This window comes from Streptopelia decaocto (genome assembly GCF_964273445.1).
Source record: "Streptopelia decaocto genome assembly, chromosome: 3".
In the NCBI taxonomy this organism is placed as follows: Eukaryota; Metazoa; Chordata; class Aves; order Columbiformes; family Columbidae; genus Streptopelia; species Streptopelia decaocto.
The window spans coordinates 117,973,796-117,993,613 of NC_138656.1; the positions used below are offsets into that span (position 1 = coordinate 117,973,796).

General features: G+C 49.9%; 1 protein-coding gene across 1 annotated transcript in view; it reads left to right on the forward strand.

The window, feature by feature from the left end:
* Window positions 1–979: 979 nt before the first annotated feature.
* Window positions 980–19,818, forward strand: part of XKR6 (XK related 6) — a gene marked incomplete at its 5' end in the record, with an annotated part of 208,174 nt that continues 189,335 nt past the window's right edge. Inside the window, one exon of the mRNA XM_082049866.1 lies at window positions 980–1,680. Coding sequence (XP_081905992.1) covers window positions 980–1,680 — 701 coding nt within the window. The remainder of the gene's footprint in view (window positions 1,681–19,818) is intronic.

Below are 19,818 nucleotides of genomic sequence, written 5' to 3' on the forward strand. Positions count from 1 at the left end.
TGTGTCAATGCAACCAGAACGAGTGCAATGGAACGGGGCAGCAATGGGTGTCAGTGCAACTGGAACTGGTGCAATGGGAACGGGGCAGCAGCGGGTGTCAGTGCAATGGGAGCTGGTGCAATGGGAATGGGGCAGCAGTGGGTACTGGTGCAATAGGAACTGCTGCAATGGGAACAGGGCAGAAGGCAGCAGTGGTTGCCAGTGCAATGGGAACAGGGCAGCAACGGGTCAGAGCAACGGGAGCTAGTGCAACGGGAATGGGGCAGCAGTGGGTGCTGGTGCAATGGGAATGGGCAGCAGTGGGTGTCAGTGCAATGGGAGCTACTGCAACGTGAATGGGGCAGCGGTGGGTGCTGGTGCAATGGGAGCAGAGCAGCAACGGATGCCAGTGCAGCGGGAACTGGTGCAGTGGGAAGGGGCAGCAGTGGGTGTCAGTGCAACGGGAACTAGTGCAACACGAACGGTGCAGCAGTGGGTGCTGGTGCAATGGGAACAGAGCAGCAATTGGTGTTGGTGCAATGGGAACTAGCGCAACGGGAACGGGCAGCAGTGGGTGTCAGTGTGATGGGAACGGGTGCAATGGGAGCCGGGCAGAGGGCAGCGCTGTGCGGGGGTGCCGGGCGGGAGCAGCCCCGAGCGCGGGGCGGCGGGAACCGGGGCAGAGCGGCGGGGACCGGGGCCGCTCCCCTGCGGCGGCCCGGCCCGGCCCGGCCCGGCCCGGCCCGGCCCGGCCCGGCCCGGCCCGGCCCGGCCCGGCCCGGCCCGGCCCGGGTGTCCGCGGCGCTGCCCCGCTCGGTCGCTAGGCGGCCCGGGCCGTCCTGCGCGGGCGCGGAAGCGCCGCCCCCGGAAGCGGCGGGCGGGCAGGCGGGCGGGCGGCGGGTGGGGGGGTGCCGGGAGCGGGGACGGGGGGGGCAGAGCGAGCGAGCGCGCCCGGCGAAGGGGCCGGAGACGCGGCGGCGGCGGCGGCGGCGGCAGCAAGATGGCGGCCAAATCGGATGGCGGCGGCGGCGGCGTGGGCTTCGCCCAGCTGCACAACCTGGACGAGGCGGCGGCGGCGGCGGCAGCGGCGGGCGTCTGCGGCGCCGGCGGCGTCGGGGCAGCGGCGGCCGAGGGCGCGGAGGAGCCGGGCGGCAGCAGCTCCTTGCACATCTGCCACTGCTGCAACACGTCGTCGTGCTACTGGGGCTGCCGGAGCGCCTGCCTGCGGAGCCTCTTCGGGCGGGCGGCCGCCGCCGCCGCCGCCGAGCCGCTGGCCCCGCGCCCCGCCGCCGAGGGACCGCCGCCGGCGCCGGAGGTCGGGGAGGCGGCCGAGCGGCCGTGGCTGGACTGCCTGTGGATCGTGCTGGCGCTGCTGGTGCTGCTGGGGGACGTGGGCACGGACCTGTGGCTGGCGCTGCACCACTACGGGCGGCGGGACTACCTCTGGTGCGGCCTGACGCTGGCCTTCGTGCTGCTGCCCTCGGTGCTGGTGCAGATCCTCAGCTTCCGCTGGTTCGTGCAGGACTACACGGGCGGCGGGCTGGGCGCCGTGCAGGGCCTCAGCAGCCGCGGGCCGCCCATGATGGGGGCCGTCGGCCGCCGGGGGGGACCCCCCACCCCCGGGGCGCAGCGCCTCTGCAGGATCTCCGTCTGGGTCTGGCAGTCCGTCATCCACCTGCTGCAGATGGGGCAAGTCTGGAGGTAAGGGGGCGGCCGGGTTGCGTGTGTCCCCCCCGGAGCGGGTGGGGAGCGGGGGTGGCCGTCGGCGCGTTGCCCGACATGGCGGGGGGTCGGGGTGCCCGGGGGGCCGGTCGCTGTGCCCGGGCTGGGGTGGGGTGGGGTGGGTGCCGCTGCCTCGTGGTTTGAGGTGGGTCGGTGTCCCCTGGTTGAGGTGGGGGTCGTTGTCAGATCGTGGTCCAAGGTGGGCGTGGGTCAGTGTCACCTCATTGTCTGAGATGGACGTGGGTCACTGTCACCTCATGGTTTGAGGTGGACGTGGGTCACTGTCACCTCATGGTTCAAGGTGGACGTGAGTCAGTGTCACCTCATGGTTTGAGGTGGACATGGGTCAGTGTCATTTTATGGTTTGAGGTGGACATGGATCAGTGTCACTTCATTGTCTGAGATGGACGTGGGTCACTGTCACCTCATGGTTTGAGGTGGACGTGAGTCAGTGTCACCTCATGGTTTGAGGTGGACATGGGTCAGTGTCACCTCATGGTCTGAGGTGGACATGGGTCAGTGTCATTTCATGGTTTGAGGTGGACAGGGGTCAGTGTCACCTCATTGTCTGAGGTGGACATGGGTCAGTGTCACTTCATTGTCTGAGGTGGACATGGGTCAGTGTCATTTCATGGTTTGAGGTGGACAGGGGTCAGTGTCACCTCATTGTCTGAGGTGGACATGGGTCAGTGTCACTTCATTGTCTGAGATGGACGTGGGTCATTGTCACCTCATGATTTAAGGTGGATGTGAGTCAGTGTCACCTCATGGTCTGAGGTGGACATGGGTCAGTGTCATTTCATGGTTTGAGGTGGACATGGGTTGGTGTCACCTCATGGGCTGAGGTGGGTGTGGATCAGTGTCACCTCATGGTTTGAGGTGGGTCACTGTCCCCTGGTTGAGATGGGGCAGGTACAGGTCATTGTCAGATCGTGGTCCAAGTTGGATGTGGTCCAGTGTCACCTCATTGTCTGAGATGGACATGGATCGGTGTCACCTCATGGTTTGAGGTGGGTGTGGGTCAGTGTCACCTCATGGTCTGAGATGGATCACTGTCCCCTGGTTGAGGTGGGGCAGGTGGGGGGTCATTGTCAGATTGTGTTTTGAGGCGGACATGGGTCAGTGTCACTTCATTGTCTGAGGTGGACATGGGTCAGTGTCATCTCATAGTTTGAGGTGGGTCACTGTCTCCTGGCTGAGGTGGAGCAGATGGGTGTCACTGTCAGCTCGTGGTTTGAGGCTGATGGGGGTTGCCGGCCCCTGGCTGAGATGGAGCCAATGGGGGTCAGTGTCACCTCATGGTCTGAGGTGGGTCATTGTCCCCTAGCTGAGCTGGGGCAGATGGGCATTGCTGTCACCTTGTGGTCTGAGGTGGACATGGGTCAGTGTTACCTCATTGTTTGAGGTGGAGGTGGGTCACTGTCCCATGGCTGATAAGGGGTGGATGAGGGTTGCTGTCACTTCATGGTTTGAGGTGGATCACTGTCCCCTGGCTGATGTGGGGCTGATGTTGGTCAGTGTCACCTCGTGGTCTGAGGTGAACATGGGTCAGTGTCATCTTGTGGTTTGAGGTGGAGTTGGGTCACTGTCCCCTGGCTGAGGTGGGGTAGATGGGGGTCACTGTCAATTCATGGTCTGAGATGGACGTGGGTCATTGTCACCTTGTGGTCTGAGGTGGTCATGGTCAGTGCAGTGTCCCCCATGTGGAGAAGGAGGGAGGATTCGGGGTTACTCACACTTGGAGTGAGGAGAGACCCAAACAGAGGAGAGATTCTTCAAAATGAGTCTGTGGGGCTGAGGTGGGGGACATGGGGTTGTTGTCACCCCACGGCCCGAGGTGGCCATGGGTCAGTGCTCCCACGAGTGGAAGAGGTGGGAGGGCCCCCCTTAGGCTGAGAGGAGGTCCAAGGGGAAGAGAAGTTCTCCCAGAATGTGTAGATGGTGCCTCAAGGGATGGGGTGGGCTCTTGCTGCCCCACAGACATGGGACAGGATGGGGTTGGTGGGTCATGGAGCTGCTTTTCTGGACAGGAGCTGGTGGGGGGGACACCCCACGAGTGGCAGCCCAGGGCTGGGGGTGACCCCCACGTCAGCAGCGTTGCAGATGAAGGTCCCATGGCACCAGGGAGGGCATGTCCCCCCTCTCCCCTTCTGGAGCTGGGAGGGGGGACAGCAAGGGAAAGAAAACGGGGCTGCTCCAGGGAGGGGGGGCAGACAGTGGACCCCCAGCTTGCCGGGTACTGGGATGTGCTGTTTCCAGAGGGTCGATGTCCTCCTGGTGTGGATTGAACCCCCTGTAGATGACGAGGGGGCGTGGGTTGCATCCATCCCTGCGAGCCTCTCCCCACGGCGTGGAAGGGGAGACCCCCATCTTTTTGACACCCCCCCGCCCCCCCCGCATGAAGGAGCAGGTTGTGGGAGCGCAAAAAACGCAGCGTGATGCCTGGGCTGTGGCTTTGGCGAAAGAAGAAACCTTCTCGGCGAGGCGGCCGGGGAGCGGGGATGGCGTTGGGGTTGCTGGTGTGAGACTGAAGGTCAGGGATGGGGACCATTCCCCTCCACAGGAGATGTCCTGGGGTGGACGAGGGGTCTGGGAAGTGACCAGAGAGAATAAAAAAAAGCATCCTTCGGAGTAGAGCTGGAAATGGCATTATCCTCCCCAAAAAGAGCTGTGGGAGGAGGCAGGGAGAGGGATTCTCCGGGATGAAAGCCTGTAGATGCAAACACTCGCCACAGAGATGTCGCTCTTACGGGAAGGGGTGTTGTAAGGACAGCTGTGAAGACCCGGCGTGGTCTGGCGTCCTCTGAGATGGGACGTGGGTTTAATGGGATGGGACGTGGGTTTAATGACATGGGAGGGGTGTGAGATGCAGGGGGTAGAGGGACGTCAATGGGGTGGTGGATGCACTCCCCCCCCCCGCCCACCGATGGGTTAATATGTAGGGAAGAGGCTGCAGATGGGGTTGGTTGGGTTTTGTAGCTTTTAAAATACTCCTTTGGGAGAGAAGACTGATTTTTTTTTAATTATTTTTTTAAGATGGGAGAAGATGGTCATGGTGAAGCAGTAGGGGGGCTCACTGGAAGGGTTAATATCGCTGCATTGCTATTTCCCAGATGAATTAATGGGGCAAAACTAACCTCACCGGTGGATCTCAGGATTTTTTTGGCTGAGAAAAAAAAAGATGAAGGGGGAGGCAGAAAATGAAGATTGATGGGGAAGTCCTTTTTATCCCCTGCATCTGGGTAGCCGAAGGGGTTAACTCTGCTGCCTAATGAAATCGGGGAAGAAGTGGCTGGAGTTAAGATGGAGACAGCGTGGTTGAGCCTGGCAGGGGTGTGTGGGTGGAGGGAGGGGAGGGCCTTGACACCTCTTCTGAGGACACCGAGATGAAACGAATATACACATCAAAGATTCTTATTTTTTTTTTCTTTTAAAGAAGCCGAGGGGGTCGGAGGGGAGGGGGGGGTCTGTGTGGGAAGGGTGCGTGAAATGTATACCCGTGAAATCGCACAGCGCAACAGCAAATACATATTTCTTCTGCATCTTCAATGTCATTCGTGTGGCACGTTTGTTCTCAACTTCTTGTTTGTTTTTTTTTTTGTTTTTTTTTTTTTTTTTTTGTTGGTTTGTTCTTTTTTCTATTCGGCTGAGATTTGGGCTGGGGGATGGCGGGAGGGGGATGTCTGCGGGTGATGCAGGCGAGGATGATGAATTGGTACGCGACCCTTTCTCCTCCTTTCCCTGGTGCTCACGAGTGCTGATCCCCTTAGTAAAAAGCAGTTCTCGATGCAGATGCTTCTCTAGCAAGTCGGATTTTTCCCTTTTCCCCCCTCTTGCAGGCAGGCAAAGAGAAACGCTTGTGTATTAGCTGTGGCGAAAGCCGGCGTTGGCAAAAACACTCCGTGCCGTGGCACGTTTGAGCAAACAGGTGGGGAGGGGGACACCAAAGCAGAGACGGAGGGGATGCGCGTGGAGGGGTGATATTTTTGGGAGGGGGAATATGAAGAAGCAAAGCTCAAGTTGCCCAGACTTTGTTAACACGGAGGAAAACGTTCGTGCCGAGGTCCTGCGGGGCTGGGACTGCTGGAGGGATGGAAAGAAGCTCTGCGGACTGGATCCCCTTAGGTGAAATAAAGGAGCTTTTTCTCCTGTTGATCGCTAATCCCACCAGCACACAACTCCTGCTTTTTAAGGCACGCTGGGCGGCGTGGAGCTGACTCCTAAAATCTGACCAGAGCAAGAATTAACTCCACGGCATCCAGGGGCTGCCCTCCGCGAGGGACTCTTTTTGTTTTTTCCATTCCCTCTATACCTATTGCGAACACCATTAAAATTAATCTCGAAGGCGGTGATGGGACTAATATCGGAAAGCGCTGTTTGCCTGCAGCTAAATCGCTTCCTGCTGGGAAGAAGTTCATACGCAGGGATGGAGGAGGAAGACCTGGGATGAAATAAGTGCGGTATGGATTGCATATAGGATACGTGATGCGCCCGCATGTACTGTAACCGGGATTTCATGTTCTGTAGGGGCTGTGGTGGCTGTCGCTCAGCAGCTGGAAGCGAAGTCATAGAGAATAGAGGGAGTTGTAGAGAAATCCTCGTCCTGAATTGCTGAGGGGCTTGGTAAACGTTAATAATTCGGGTTTTGATTCGGGGGGATAACACAATTCCTGTAGTGGCTTCTTAAGTATTGGGTAGACTTGCCAATAAAATGATTTATGGCAGAAATATCAACATACATCAGGCTCTTGTTTCAGCAAGATTGTTTCTTCATATTGTCGGGATTGTGGGAGAAGTAGCTGCTTGTTTTTGGGCAATCTGGGGGGGGCTTTGTCTTTTGTTCATGTTTGTGGAATTGTGACTGGGGGGCAGCGCAAGTACTGAGGGGGGGGGCTGAATGGTATTCCTGCTTTTTTGTGGTTGTTTTGTTGCTCAGCTGAGAACCGAAGCCTGTGTTCATACTGCCCGCCTATAGTGGCTGCTTGAAAGAAAATATACATGTCCATTGTAAAACTTGTGTGTGTGTATATTTATTTATGTATATATATATATATATATTATATTTACTTGAAGTAGTATGATCTCAAATGGCATTCCCACTGATACAGCCCAGCGCCTGGGCTTTCCAGCTTTATAAATCTACAATTTTCACCTTTCATCTCAAATCTCCCAGTTTATTTTAAGGACTAGAACAATCCGCCCAGACTGCCCAAAAAGTAAAAGGTGCCGGTCGGGGCACATTACGCTCACTATCGAGGGCAGTTAATTGGGGAGGGATGTTGTCATGCTGTGGTTTTGCTGGAAATAGGCTGAAAAAGGGTCGGTCATCAGAGCTTGCCAAGGCTGTTGCTTTTGCTGAAGCTGTTCAGCTGTGTAAATTCCGGAGAAATAGCGTTGACTTGAAGTTTTTGTATCTTGGACAGTAGCACAAGGTGTATTAATGACAATTAAGAGTGTGACTTCTGTGCCTGGTGTACCTTTCTTTAACCTCTGTTGTAAATGGGTTAGTGGGTCATGATTGCTGCCCTGGAATATGAGGTTTAGAGTATAAAGAACAATCCTTTCCATTGCGGCGTGCTATTAAAGAAAACATTATTGGATTCCATTGGATTAACAATATGTGGAGTCTGAGCTAAAATGAATGCTGATCAGCTGGAAATGTCTCTGTGTCTGTTGAACTGTCAGTAAGTTTCGTGACTTGAATGTAATATATTTGTGAGTTTTGTTCTTAAAACTTGATTTGGATACAAATTTAGAAGAAAAACATTCTGTAAAAAAAACCCCAGCCAACCAAATGAGGACAACCCTGTTTTGACATTAAAACCATCTTGTGCATGTGTGTGATTAAAAGAAAAAATTCCTAAAATTTAGGCGAAGACTTGACATTTTGGTTATTAATGGAAAGACCAAATCTATGAGTTGTTCATCTTTTCAGCATGCCCGGAGGTGGAAGGATGAATCAATGGGTTTAAATGGGATATGTGGTATTTAATGACTACGTGATGGGTGTGGGTTGAGGCTCTACTAAAATATTTTGTTCTGGGATGTATTGTGAGTTTGATATGTGCTACTTCGGATAGTTTAGAAACACAGGCACCTACAAATCTTAAGAGACCCGCTCAAGTCCCTTGAATTGGGAGACATCTGCTTGTTAAATGAGAGATGAACGCGAAGCTGCTGACCTAACACCACCTTGTTGTCTTGGTTTGGGATGTTCAGCTCCATAGAGACTCTTCTGTAAATTTACTGCCTGTCCTGGCACATTGGGATATTTTCTTTTCAGCTTTTCCTGGTTAGCTTGTCTGGCAGCTAAGTTTTTCCCTTTAGCCAAGTTTTAACAGCTTGCTTTTATAGTATGGAGTTTTGTCAGCTTTTGACAAGTTGGCAGAGGGAAGACATTCTGGGATAGATGATAAATATGTTCTCCCTACAAAATCAGGTCTGGGGTATAACTTCTTTTATTTCTAGCGAGGTGGTTCTTCCTTCCCAAAACCTTTCCCGCTCTGCCCCCTTTTCTAAGAGTTTTTAATGGGATTTCTGTGAGTAAGTGCTGGGCTGTGGGTGTAGAGGTCCAAGGACATTGAATCTGCGGTGCAAGGTCGGTAGGTTGTGTGTGCATGAAGATAATAATCACCATGATGGTAATGAAAATAGGCTTTATCCCTTGAGTAGGGTCTCCATTGTCTGCCGGGTGGTTGGTGAGGCTCCGTGTCTTGGTGAGCGCTACCCACTAGAGGGGGTCAAACCACAGATGTTGAAGCAGATCTTGCTCTGCCAGCCTTGGGAGGGCAGAGTTTTCTCCAAACCTTTCCTTGGGAGAAATGACAACGTTGCCTTGACGTGGTGGGAACCCACCTTCCCATGCTATTCGGGGTTTCTGAAGTGACAGCGTGGCTTGGGTGGGCGGCCGAGCGGGATTTGGAAGGGAAACTGGGATTTGATTTCCTCTTGGACGTGGGGATGCTGGTGGGCACCTCTCCATCATGGTACATGGGGAGGAGAAAGGGGAATCAGAAATGCTTTGGTGACCTGACTTTGTCCTTACTGGAACCCGCATAAAGTTGCCATGGCTTTCAAGGTGAGGACACTGGTGCTACGTATTTTCAAGAGACCATCTCCAGGAGTCCAAAAACTGTATAGGAAGGTGGTTCTTTGGAGTTGGGTTGCAGGCTGCTTCACTAAATGCTGCAGAACATCCCTTTTCAGTTGCTCAGGCTTCACACCCAACTCTAGAAAAGACGGTTGTACCTTTTATTTCCAGGTGCCCTAGAGATTTTTCTCTAATGCCAGTGGCAACCTGAAAGTGCCTTTTTTTCTGGTGGAGGGGAGGACGGCTCACCTTTTTTTGTATGTTAAAATTATAACCTCTCTATTTTCCACCTTTCTAGACACTTCCATTTTGCTTTTAGCTGCACTGAGCTTTATTCCTTGCAGTGGTTCTCCCCTCAGTACAAATGTAGGTTATTCAGGGAGCATTTCTTTTAATGAAAAGGATGGAGGTAGAACTGATGGTGATAAAGCATCTCTTTGGAGGAGAGCTGCTTTCGCTGTCTTGACACTGCAAGGAACAGAAATTGGTCGTCAAACGTGTAATTTTCCGTGAGGAATGAAGGTGAGCCTATGGAGAAGTCTGGATCCCTCACAGAACTTCTCCCTGTAGTTTCATTTCGCTTTATTTTCCTTGAATCCTGACTTGATTTTTAGCACCTGACCGTCATGAAAATCAGAAGTAGTATAAGCCAGTGTTTTAACACCTGAAAGCTTTTAATGCAGGAGGAGCTGTGAATCAGAGTAATGCTTTGCTGTAGCTAGATAGAAAATTTAACCGTAATTAAAGGTATAAATAAATAACACGTAGCGAATATTGTTACTTCATTCACGCACCTTCTGCTGAAGTGCTGGGATTCAGACCGATACCCTGGCCTGCTGGGACTGCTTGATGGAACTGAGATGCTTTTCCAAACCGGATCCCAAGAAAATGGGGAAAGAGCTTTCCTGGGGAGAAGGATCTTCAGAAAATCCTGAAACTTAGCGGAAGGAGCAGCTTGCAATTCTAACCCTGTGGAGCAGGACAGTGTGCGCTTTTCAGGGCAGATGACAGGCACATCCCATGGCTTCGGGGACTGGTGGTGCCCCCAGTGTCAAGGATGCTCCAAAAAATCTCCGGGGTTGTGGAACTGAGCATTTGGCTGTGTGTGCAGCTCTCCATGGCTGGATTTTGTATTGCCCATCACCCCATATTCCAGTTTTAGCCTATATTTTGTTATATGTAGCGTAAAAGCCACATTCATGTTGCTCAGGAGGAGTCTCAGGAGTTGCTATTTGTCCGCCCTTGGGCAAATCTGCCCCGTGGACTGAGTGCTCCATTTAAAGTATGCACATGCTTGGATGGCTAAGCTATGTGTCTGCGTCCGCTTTTGTTATTTCAGTATAAATGGGTGTGTTATTCCTTCCATCAGCATCTCAAAGCTCCAGCTGAACCAGCAGCCGCGTTAGAGCAAAATCAGATCTTGGCCAAGAGACAAAAATTAGAGCAAAAGGCAACCTTACATGTGTCCCCAAAACTATAATGGGACCTGAAGGCTGCACTTCTCCTCACGTCTCCTTTCTTCTGAAATTTGTGAGTGCTCAGGTTAACCTATGAAATATTCACAGTCTGTCCTTAAGTGACTTCAGCTGCACAGAAGATCTTTTGCAGAACTGGCAGCTTTGCTGAAACCTCCTGTATTCGACCCAGAGCCTTTATCACAAAGACCTCCTCATCCTCTGCTCTGCCCCTGCGCTTGCGCGTTGTGATGATTTGGTTTACGGTGGAGGATTTTTGCATCCCAAATAAATACCTGTGTATTGTATCCCCTTTTGCATGGGATGGGTTGAGGGAATAGGAGTGTTCTCACTTGTCCCAAAACTGCCTGGGAAATAGGACTAAGGCAGGAGTGCATTGTAAATGCTGCCTTAGTGCTCTGCTGTAGATGGTCTGTGAATGGGGACTAAGAAAAACAAGCCTGTGGACAGGCTTGAATTAATACTGTGGAGGTCTGCACTTGTGCTGGAAAATCTCAGTCGGCTGTTGTGCTATATTGCCCTTTCCATCTTTGCAGGGCGTATTGATGCAGGAAAAATTTGCTGTAAAACCCCCACCAATTGGGCAGAACTCTTATTAAAAACTCTTTAGGAGCCGCAATGCAAAAGACTCTGGCACCTGGAGCTGCCTTTATCACCTTTTCTAATTAAACCTGCAGAAAAAGCAAACCAAATCTGAGTGACAGAGGAGCGTGGCCATCTACGGGAGCCTCCTTCAGCTTGTGGGTCTCACTCAATGGGGTTTTCTATAGTGCTGGTCTGATGGACCGTGCTTATAGAATCATGTAATCATAGAATCATTTCAGTTGGAAGAAGACCCTCAGAACCACTGAGTCCAACCATAACCTAACCCAACTCTAGCAGTGCTTCTGCTTGCACACACTGGTTGAGGTTGAAGGGACCTCTGGGGATCCCCCAGTCCAACCCAGCTGCTCACGCAGGCTCACAGAGCAGATCACACAGGTGGGTCCAGGCGGGTTTGAATGTCTCAGAGCAGGAGACTCCACACCCGCTCTGGGCAGCCTGGGCCAGGCTCTGGCACCTCCCAGCAAAGACGTTTCTGCTCATGTTCACATGGAGCCTCCTGTGTTTCAGTCTGTGCCCGTTGCCCCTCACCCTGGCGTTGGGCACCACTGAACAGAGTCTCGTCCATCCTCTGACACCCACCTTGAGATATTTATAAACATTGATCAGATCCCCATAAACATTGATCAGATCCCCATAAACACTGATCAGATCCCCATAAACATTGATAAGATCCCCAATGACGGGCACTGGTAAAAATAAAGAAGTGATGGGCTCCCCCATCCTTCCAGTGTTGTGGTCAAGCTTGTCTGCCAAAACGCAAGGATGACAAGTATCCCTGTGAGTTTGCAGAGAATTCCAGTGTCTGGGAAAATCACCATTTTCCCGGTTTCTATTCTAAAATAAAGAACATTTTAACTCCTTGCGCTTGGTTCCCCCCACAGGCAGCCCGGGGTGACAGGACTGGCAGTGCCGCGTTGCCGGATGTACCAAACGCAGACGACAGCAGTAAAGCACCAGGAGTGGTTTTGAGTTTGGGATTGGAATTCATCCCAGTCATGTCTAAGTGAGGGAGAAAAAAAGAGCAACGGAGGCCGATGTTGTTGAAGTAAAAATTGTAAAGAGTGGTATAAGCAGAAGGCATTTAAATAATGTAAACAGTCTGGCATGGGAGGAAGGATGGGAGGCATTCCAGAAACAAAGGGAAAATAGTTTTAAAACATGGCTAAAAATACACCAACTCTTGAGTTCCAGAGATTATCTCAATTAGCGCTTTTTCAATATATCTTTACAACAGAATTGCAGGAGTTCACAAAAGATAATAGAGGCTATGAGATACGGAGAAGCGATATTAATTTGTTTAATTAAAAGGATGAAGGGCTCCCTAAAATAAGATTCGCTTATCTTCTGTCGTAGGGAGGAACGAGGTTATATTCAGAAAACTGCGGCTTGTAGCGTGGAGAAAGTGGGAGGAAGAGCCCCCTTCTTCAGCCTCGGCGGTTGCTTGCTCAGCCACTTTCTATAACAAATCCCTTCCTATGGGATTAATTTGCTATTAGAGCAAAATGGCATGATTTTACATTTCCAAGAGGATTTTGTTTGATGTTCGGGGAGCAAAAATTGGACATTTTCCTCCAATAAAATAGAAAAATAATAAATCAGACATCAGAGCTTTCAGGTGCCGGCAAACACACTTTGCGCTGGGCAACTATATGTGTGGAGCTGTGCGTATGTGTGCTCGATGTTCTCTTTGGTTTTGGGGTGTCCTGGCAAATGTCAGAATTTATGTCCAGCCTCAGTGCTGTGTATACATCCCTTGGCATGGGAAGAACATGTATTTATATCCAGCCATATTTTAAGAAGTGTATGGGGAGGCAATAGGGGCCAGGGACAAGACCCTCACGCAGATCTAAATTAAATTAGCCCCCCTAGATGTATATTAAAATGTTGAGCAGCACTAAGCTCTGTATCCCAGCTCAGCAATATTTCAAGGCACTTTATTGCTTTAATGGAGGGGATAAAATAGAACCTGCAATTATAGTAATTTTTTCTAATTGAATATTTTGCTTTATTCTTTCCCTTTCAAAGCATGACTGTAAGTACCAGCCTTCATAAAGCTTTGGAAATATTTATACATCCCCTTTCTGGCAATGGGTGTAAATATGTTTCTTTTTCCTTGGGCAGACCGTTTCAGTCCCTCGTGGTTGGGGAGCAGAATGGCTCTGGAAATCTGTGGGCAATAAACATGTTTAAACCATCTTATCATTGTCACTGGGAAATACTGGTTCCCCGTCTGGTGGAGCGAGGAATGCAGTGTTACGAATTAAATGCTTTCTGTCACCATACGTGGGATTATGTGATTTGCAGGTGTATTTTTAATTAATTTATTGACCACGCAGGGCTAGTGCTTGGCAGCTACAGCCACTCTCTTATCCCCAGGCCACATCCTTGATTTCTGCTGCTGAGGCTGAGTTGGGGTGGAAGGTACAAAAAAACACCTTTGGATCTTGCTTGAGCAAGATGTACATGGCAGGTAAAAGCAAAAGCTGAAGGGCAGAGTCCTTGCCCAAAATCATTTAAGACTGGTGGGATGGTGATGCCAACAACAGCAATGGGGAGTTGAACTTGAACTGGTGATGGTGTCATTGAGTGTTGATTGGGGTTTTTGAAGTAGCCAATTTTGGTGACGCAAAATACCAGCTTTTCAAACGTAAGTTCCTACCTCCAGCTCCAACCTCAAGCAGGCAGAAAAATGCAGGTAAATTAGCATAATAATTGTGTTGTGCGTTCGCTGTGCTGAATCTCTGGTTTAAAGAGGGACATTTGCTGATACGTCCTCCGTGCGCACACCCACAATGGGATGCTGTCGGTTTTACACCGTTGCAAGAGCTGTCTCCTTGTCTAAATGTGACTTTTGATCCAATAAACTTCTTATCTCGTGTAGTTGTCCTTTCATCTCGCGTGGGTGGCGTGTGATGAGTGATTGAAAGCGCAGTATTGTGGTTCGCTTGTGAATATTAATTAGGAATGGAAGTAATTTGGAACTGCGTGCAGCGATGACTCTCGAAGTACCGACTGCAGAAATGAGTCTGTTCCTCCCTCGCTGGGGACTTACGGGAAAGGTGTGAACTCGTGTTGGGGTCTGAAGTCACTGTGTACACACTGTCACGCCAAGATGTTGACTTGGCAACAGAGCAAGAGGTTGTTTTAATGCTTTGTGTCCCAGCGTTTGTTATGTCTGGGCTGGGGAATGAAAGGTTTCTTTGGGGAAAGCTGCAGGAGCACCTTGCCAAGTGACAGAATCACAGAGTCACAAGGTGGTTGGGCTTGAAGGGACCTCTGGAGATCAACCAGTCCACCCCAGCTGCTCACGCAGGGTCACAGAGCAGATCACACAGGTGGGTCCAGGCGGGTTTGAATGTCTCAGAGCAGGAGACTCCACACCCGCTCTGGGCAGCCTGGGCCAGGCTCTGGCACCTCCCAGCAAAGACGTTTCTGCTCATGTTCACATGGAGCCTCCTGTGTTTCAGTCTGTGCCCGTTGCCCCTCACCCTGGCGTTGGGCACCACTGAACAGAGTCTGGTCCATCCTCTTGACATCCAACCTTCAGATATTTGTTGTGGACATGAGACCTGGAGGTTGAGGCTGTGCTGAAAAGCAGCACCACAGACTTTCACACTCTTATTTTCGTGAAGGACGTGCTTTTCTCCTAAACACTTTATCTTACCTTAGTCTTTCTCAGTCTGGTTCTGCTCTCACGTATTGACGTAACGCGTTGTACACCAGGAAAGGCTCCAGCCCAAAATCTGGTACAGTTGCTTTTGGATGATACAGGAGACTCTTCGTGGGTCCGTCCCATTGCTTTCCTCTCCTTTCTCAAATAATAGCTTCACAAAATCCTAACGTGTGTACATAGAGCCCTCTTCATTTAATGATTAATTAAAAGGTAGTTAAACCTTTCATGGTTTTAAACTAAAGGAGGGAGATTCAGGCCAGACATGAGGAAGAAATTGTGCTGAGGGTGGTGAGACTTTGGCCCAGGTTGGGCAGAGAGGTGGTGGCTGAACCATCCCTGGAGACATCCCAGGCCAGGCTGGACGGGGCTCTGAGCAACCTGAGCTGGTGAAGATGTCCCTGCTCATGGCAGGGGTGGCACTGGGGGAGCTGGAAAGGTCCCTTCAACCCAAACCATTCTGTGATTCTGCGAAAATCCACTTCCAGCTTTCGGATGTAGCCACATGTTTGGGTCTAAATCTATTTTATGTCCCATTGTGTGCTCCAGTAGTGGAGCTCAGATCCTTTCATTGAATTAGACTGTAAATAATTACCTTTGGGCGATTTATATTCACTGGGTCACTTTAGTATTAACGCTTAAGGCTGTAACCCCAGTAAGCGATGGAGAAAGGAGAATTATTTAGGCATGTCCATCTATCTGAGACCCAAACGCTTGTGTCGTTGTGAACCCATCCAGCTCTGACAATGATGGGGTAGGACGTGGTTCATCGCTCCTGCACCTTTCTTCATGCTTTGCTATTCAATGAGGACCTGGTGGGGTTAAACTGGGACCACGCTGGGAGCACAGGGCAGAAACGTGGATTTCTGGGGTCACCCACCTTCACCCAGACCCAGCTGGACTTTATCTGTTTGATTGCGAACTTTAGATGTCGGATAATAAAACATCAAAGTGATCTGTGCTGTTGTGGGCACGGAAAAATCAGGACACTCGGTAGGACTTCAGGGAGTAATAAATTTGTTCTATATTTAATCTCTTATTTATCGCAGTGTCAGTATGAGACCACTTCATTTTACTACTTTAACTGTATCTAAGAATAACTGAATACTTGAAATATTGAGAAAGTGGCTAATACCTGGTGGTAGCTGATGGGATCCAGCTTTAATAGTTATTGATTGGTTTCAAAAAGCTCCCAGTAAAATCACATTTTAGCTACTGTATGTTGGGAGATAAAATCCTATCAGTTATTTAAGATTAGAAGTAATTGTAGATTTTGAACTTAATATCCTTCAGTAGATAAATACAACCAGGACTCCAGGTGTCATGTGTAATTTTGCAAAAATTTATGGTTGATGTGCTACAGTTTTATTGTGCGCAAACCTTGGCGTCCCTAAGTTCAATTGTTCTTGGGCATTTCCTTGGCTGCGCTAAAATTGTTGTGGCTTCTCTGATCGGAATGGAAACACCAGCGTGAAATCTGATTGTCAGACAACGAGCACGAGAGACAAACAAACCCTGTAAGGATGGTTTTAATTCTTTGGACCTTTCTGATAATGCCTCGTCTCTCAGAACGTGCAGAAGAGTCTGCAGAGATGGACTGAAAAAACCCACATTTTCTCATAAGAAAATATAAATTGACCCTAACGAAAGGGAATAGTTTCCTTGCGAAAATGCAGGAGAGTGAAAAATAAGATTAAACACTGCTTTTTCGTACTAAAACTCTGCCTGGATGACCTAGCATTTACCTGAATAATCCTTCTGCCGGCGTGCTTCAAAACACCACCTTAACTGATGCTTCATTACCATTCAGGGAACTGCTGGAGAGAGTCCAGCGCAGCCCCCAAGATGCTGAAGGGAGTGGAGCATCTCCCGTGGGAGGAAAGGCTGAGGGAGCTGGGGCTCTGGAGCTGGACAAGAGGACACTGAGGGGGGACTCATTCCTGGGGATCAATATGGAAAGGGGGAGTGTCAGGAGGATGGAGCCAGGCTCTTCTGGTGACAACCAATGATAGGACAAGGGGCAATGGGTACAAACTGGAACACAAGTGGTTCCACTTAAATTTGAGAAGAAACTTGTTGGGGGTGAGGGTGGCAGAGCCTGGCCCAGGCTGCCCAGGGAGGTTGTGGAGTCTCCTTCTGTGCAGACATTCCAACCCGCCTGGACACCTTCCTGTGTAACCTCATCTGGGTGTTCCTGCTCCATGGGGGGATTGCACTGGATGAGCTTTCCAGGGCCCTTCCAACCCCTGACACTCTGGGATTCTGTGATTTGTGCATTTGGTTTAAGTCTTTGTTTTGCTGCTCTGGAGCTTGATAATTCCATTTATAAAAACTTAGTTTTTTTTAAATTTTTTCCTGGTATCGCTTGTAACCCAATTAGAGCTTCGTTAACGGTTCTCATTATTTTCCTTGTTGTGATCAAGCTCTGCCTGGAACGAACCGCTGGATTTTCTTTCTGGACACGCGGATCTCGCTGTAATTCTGTGCTGCTCCTTTAACCGGGAACCGGCTCTTTGTGGTCCAGTTTTTTAGCAGCGAGGACAAATTATTTCTGACCCTTATGTGTTTCTTGTTTGTATTTAACCGTGTCCTCAGAGCAAAAGAAGCTACTGCATTTATCTATGTAACTGCAGCAAGGAGTTTGAATTTAGGTTTTAAGTTTAATTTCTGATGCTTTGCTGATTTCTCTGCCTGGGATTGGATTATTTTCCCCTTTTTTTCAGGGGATTAGGGGATTTGTAAACCAGCACTCCTAACAAAGGTGTCTAAAAAAGCCGGGATGGTCACATCTCTTTGGTTTGCTTTGAATGAATTGCTTTTATGGTCCTGAAAGTACATTTTGAGGGGGAAACGGAGAGGAAAAGCGAAATCGTATTTTTATTTTGGAGGGGAGCCGCTGAAGTATTTCACATAGGAATTTTTGTACAAGGATGTACTGATTGCAAATTCGTTAGTGCTGTTTCCCACATCTAAAACTTGGCTTCTCGAGGCAGTGATTCTGGTTTGGGATCCGGTGCTTTGTGTGAAGCTGTGAAGTTTCTGCTCCTAAAGGACGACAGCCCTCAAGTAGTAAACTTACTCCTCCCTAACAACGAATTAAAATGCACGTGTTTACACTGGATATTTTGCCTCATATTGAGCCGTACGGCCAACGAAAGGGTTCTTGCCTTGGTAAGACTTTCCACTGGGTATAGTATTAATTGGTTGCATGGATTAGCTGAAGACTAAACTTCATTAGGCTGCCATTATTATTGCATTTGTGTTCCTTCTGTCCTAAATCCTCAGTGAAAACATCTGTTAGTCACTGAAAATAGAAATCCGCGTCCTTAGGAGCAATTTCACCATCGTAAAAATGTGGATTTTTATCCATTAGGCTTAAGGAGCAGTCACCTTTAAAGAATATTATCTTTCTTTCAGTCCCTTTTCCAAGAGGAAACCGTTCAGTCAGACACTTAACCTGTGTTAACTCTAAGTGTGAGTATACACTGATTTTTGCACAGCAGGTGCGGTTCTTGATACCCATCAAGCACTCCAAGATGAGCAACGTCCTCCTCCCTTGGCATTGCCCATCTTACTTTCTACTTTTTACCCATTTTCCTTCTGTGGGAGCACATTCAACTTTTGGCTGGGAAGGCGTTTTCTTCAGCAGTATTGCTGAGGTAGGTCCAAGTGGTTTATTTGGACTCTTACCTGTTCTCACACCTGCGGTTTCTGTGTAATCAGTGCATTAAATTGCTGGCTACCTGCAGTATTTATGGAACTGAGTGGTAGAAACCAGCGAACAGCAGTATGTTTTGTTTTGTTTTTTTAAGTTTCAGTATTTTATTTGTCCCTTGCTTACTTTGTTGGGTCTTTTGTTCAAGCATCATCTGCTGGAGTTACATCCAGACATAGACCCTCATGAAGTTTGAATTTTTTGGGGCTTGCGTACCTTCCCCTTACTTACCTCAAATGCAGAATCACAGAATCCCAGCCTGGTTGGGGTTGAAGGGACCTCTGGAGATCCCCCAGTCCAACCCAGCTGCTCACGCAGGGTCACCAGAGCAGATCACACAGGTGGGTCCAGGCGGGTTTGAATGAGAAGGAGACTCCACACCCGCTCTGGGCAGCCTGGGCCAGGCTCTGTGACCTCCCAGCAAAGACGTTTCTGCTCATGTTCACATGGAGCCTCCTGTGTTTCAGTCTGTGCCCGTTGCCCCTCACCCTGGCGTTGGGCACCACTGAACAGAGTCTGGTCCATCCTCTGACACCCACCCTGACATATTGATCCCATTGATCACATCCCTCTCAGCTTCTCTTCTCCAGCTCAACAGCCCCAGCTCTCTCAGTCTCCTCATCACAAAGATGCTCCAGACCCCTCAGCATCTTTGTGTCCCTCCGCTGGACTCTCTCCAGTAATTCCTTGTCCTTCTTCACCTGGGGAGCCCAGCACTGGACCCACAACTGCAGATGGGGCCTCCCCAGGGCAGAACAGAGGGGGAAGAACAACCTCCCTGACCTGCTGCTCACACTCTTCCTCATGCACCCCAGGTCCCATTGGCCTCTTGGCCATGGGCACATTGTTGGCTCACGGTCACCCTGTTGTCCCCACAACTCCCAGGTCCTTCTCTGCAGAGCTGCTTTCCAGCAGCTCAACCCCAACCTGTGCTGGTGCCTGGGGTTGTTCCTCCCCACGTGCAGGACCTTACACTTGACCTTGTTGGCAGTGCCCATAGCCTTGTAGCCCACCTGAGCCCATCCAGCTCCAGGCATGATGGGTGAAAACTAGTGGTAATCGAAGGAGGAAAAACTGAACATCATCATTTCTTAGCCAAGGAGTCTTCAACCTCTCATACAGAGGCTTGAATGCCAGCGGACTTTGGTGCAGCCTTGCTAGGCTGAGTTATCAACCCTAGATAGTCCTGGCTTGGGTCTTCAGCAGGCAGCCTTTCTTCTCAGGGCCCTCAACATTAACCCAAAATTGGAGGAGTGTAACTCTACAGGTGGTAAGTTTTGAAAAGTGTTGGAGGCAGAGAAGCTCATAGTGATTTAGCTTAAAGAGGCCTTCATTGCAGGAGAAGTCATTTAGAGTCATCTTCCCACCAATAATAACGAACTGGCTGAGAAGAGAGCGACAAAAGAGAAGGTTCATAATAGAAATGCAACTTTAAAGCCTGACAAATTAAGGTTGTTTTTACTGGAAGCGCTGTTACGCACTATATTAGATTTCAGAAAAGCACATTTGAAGGATCAGGGAATGACCATGAAAATTTACCATCCCAAACAAAATTTGCTCA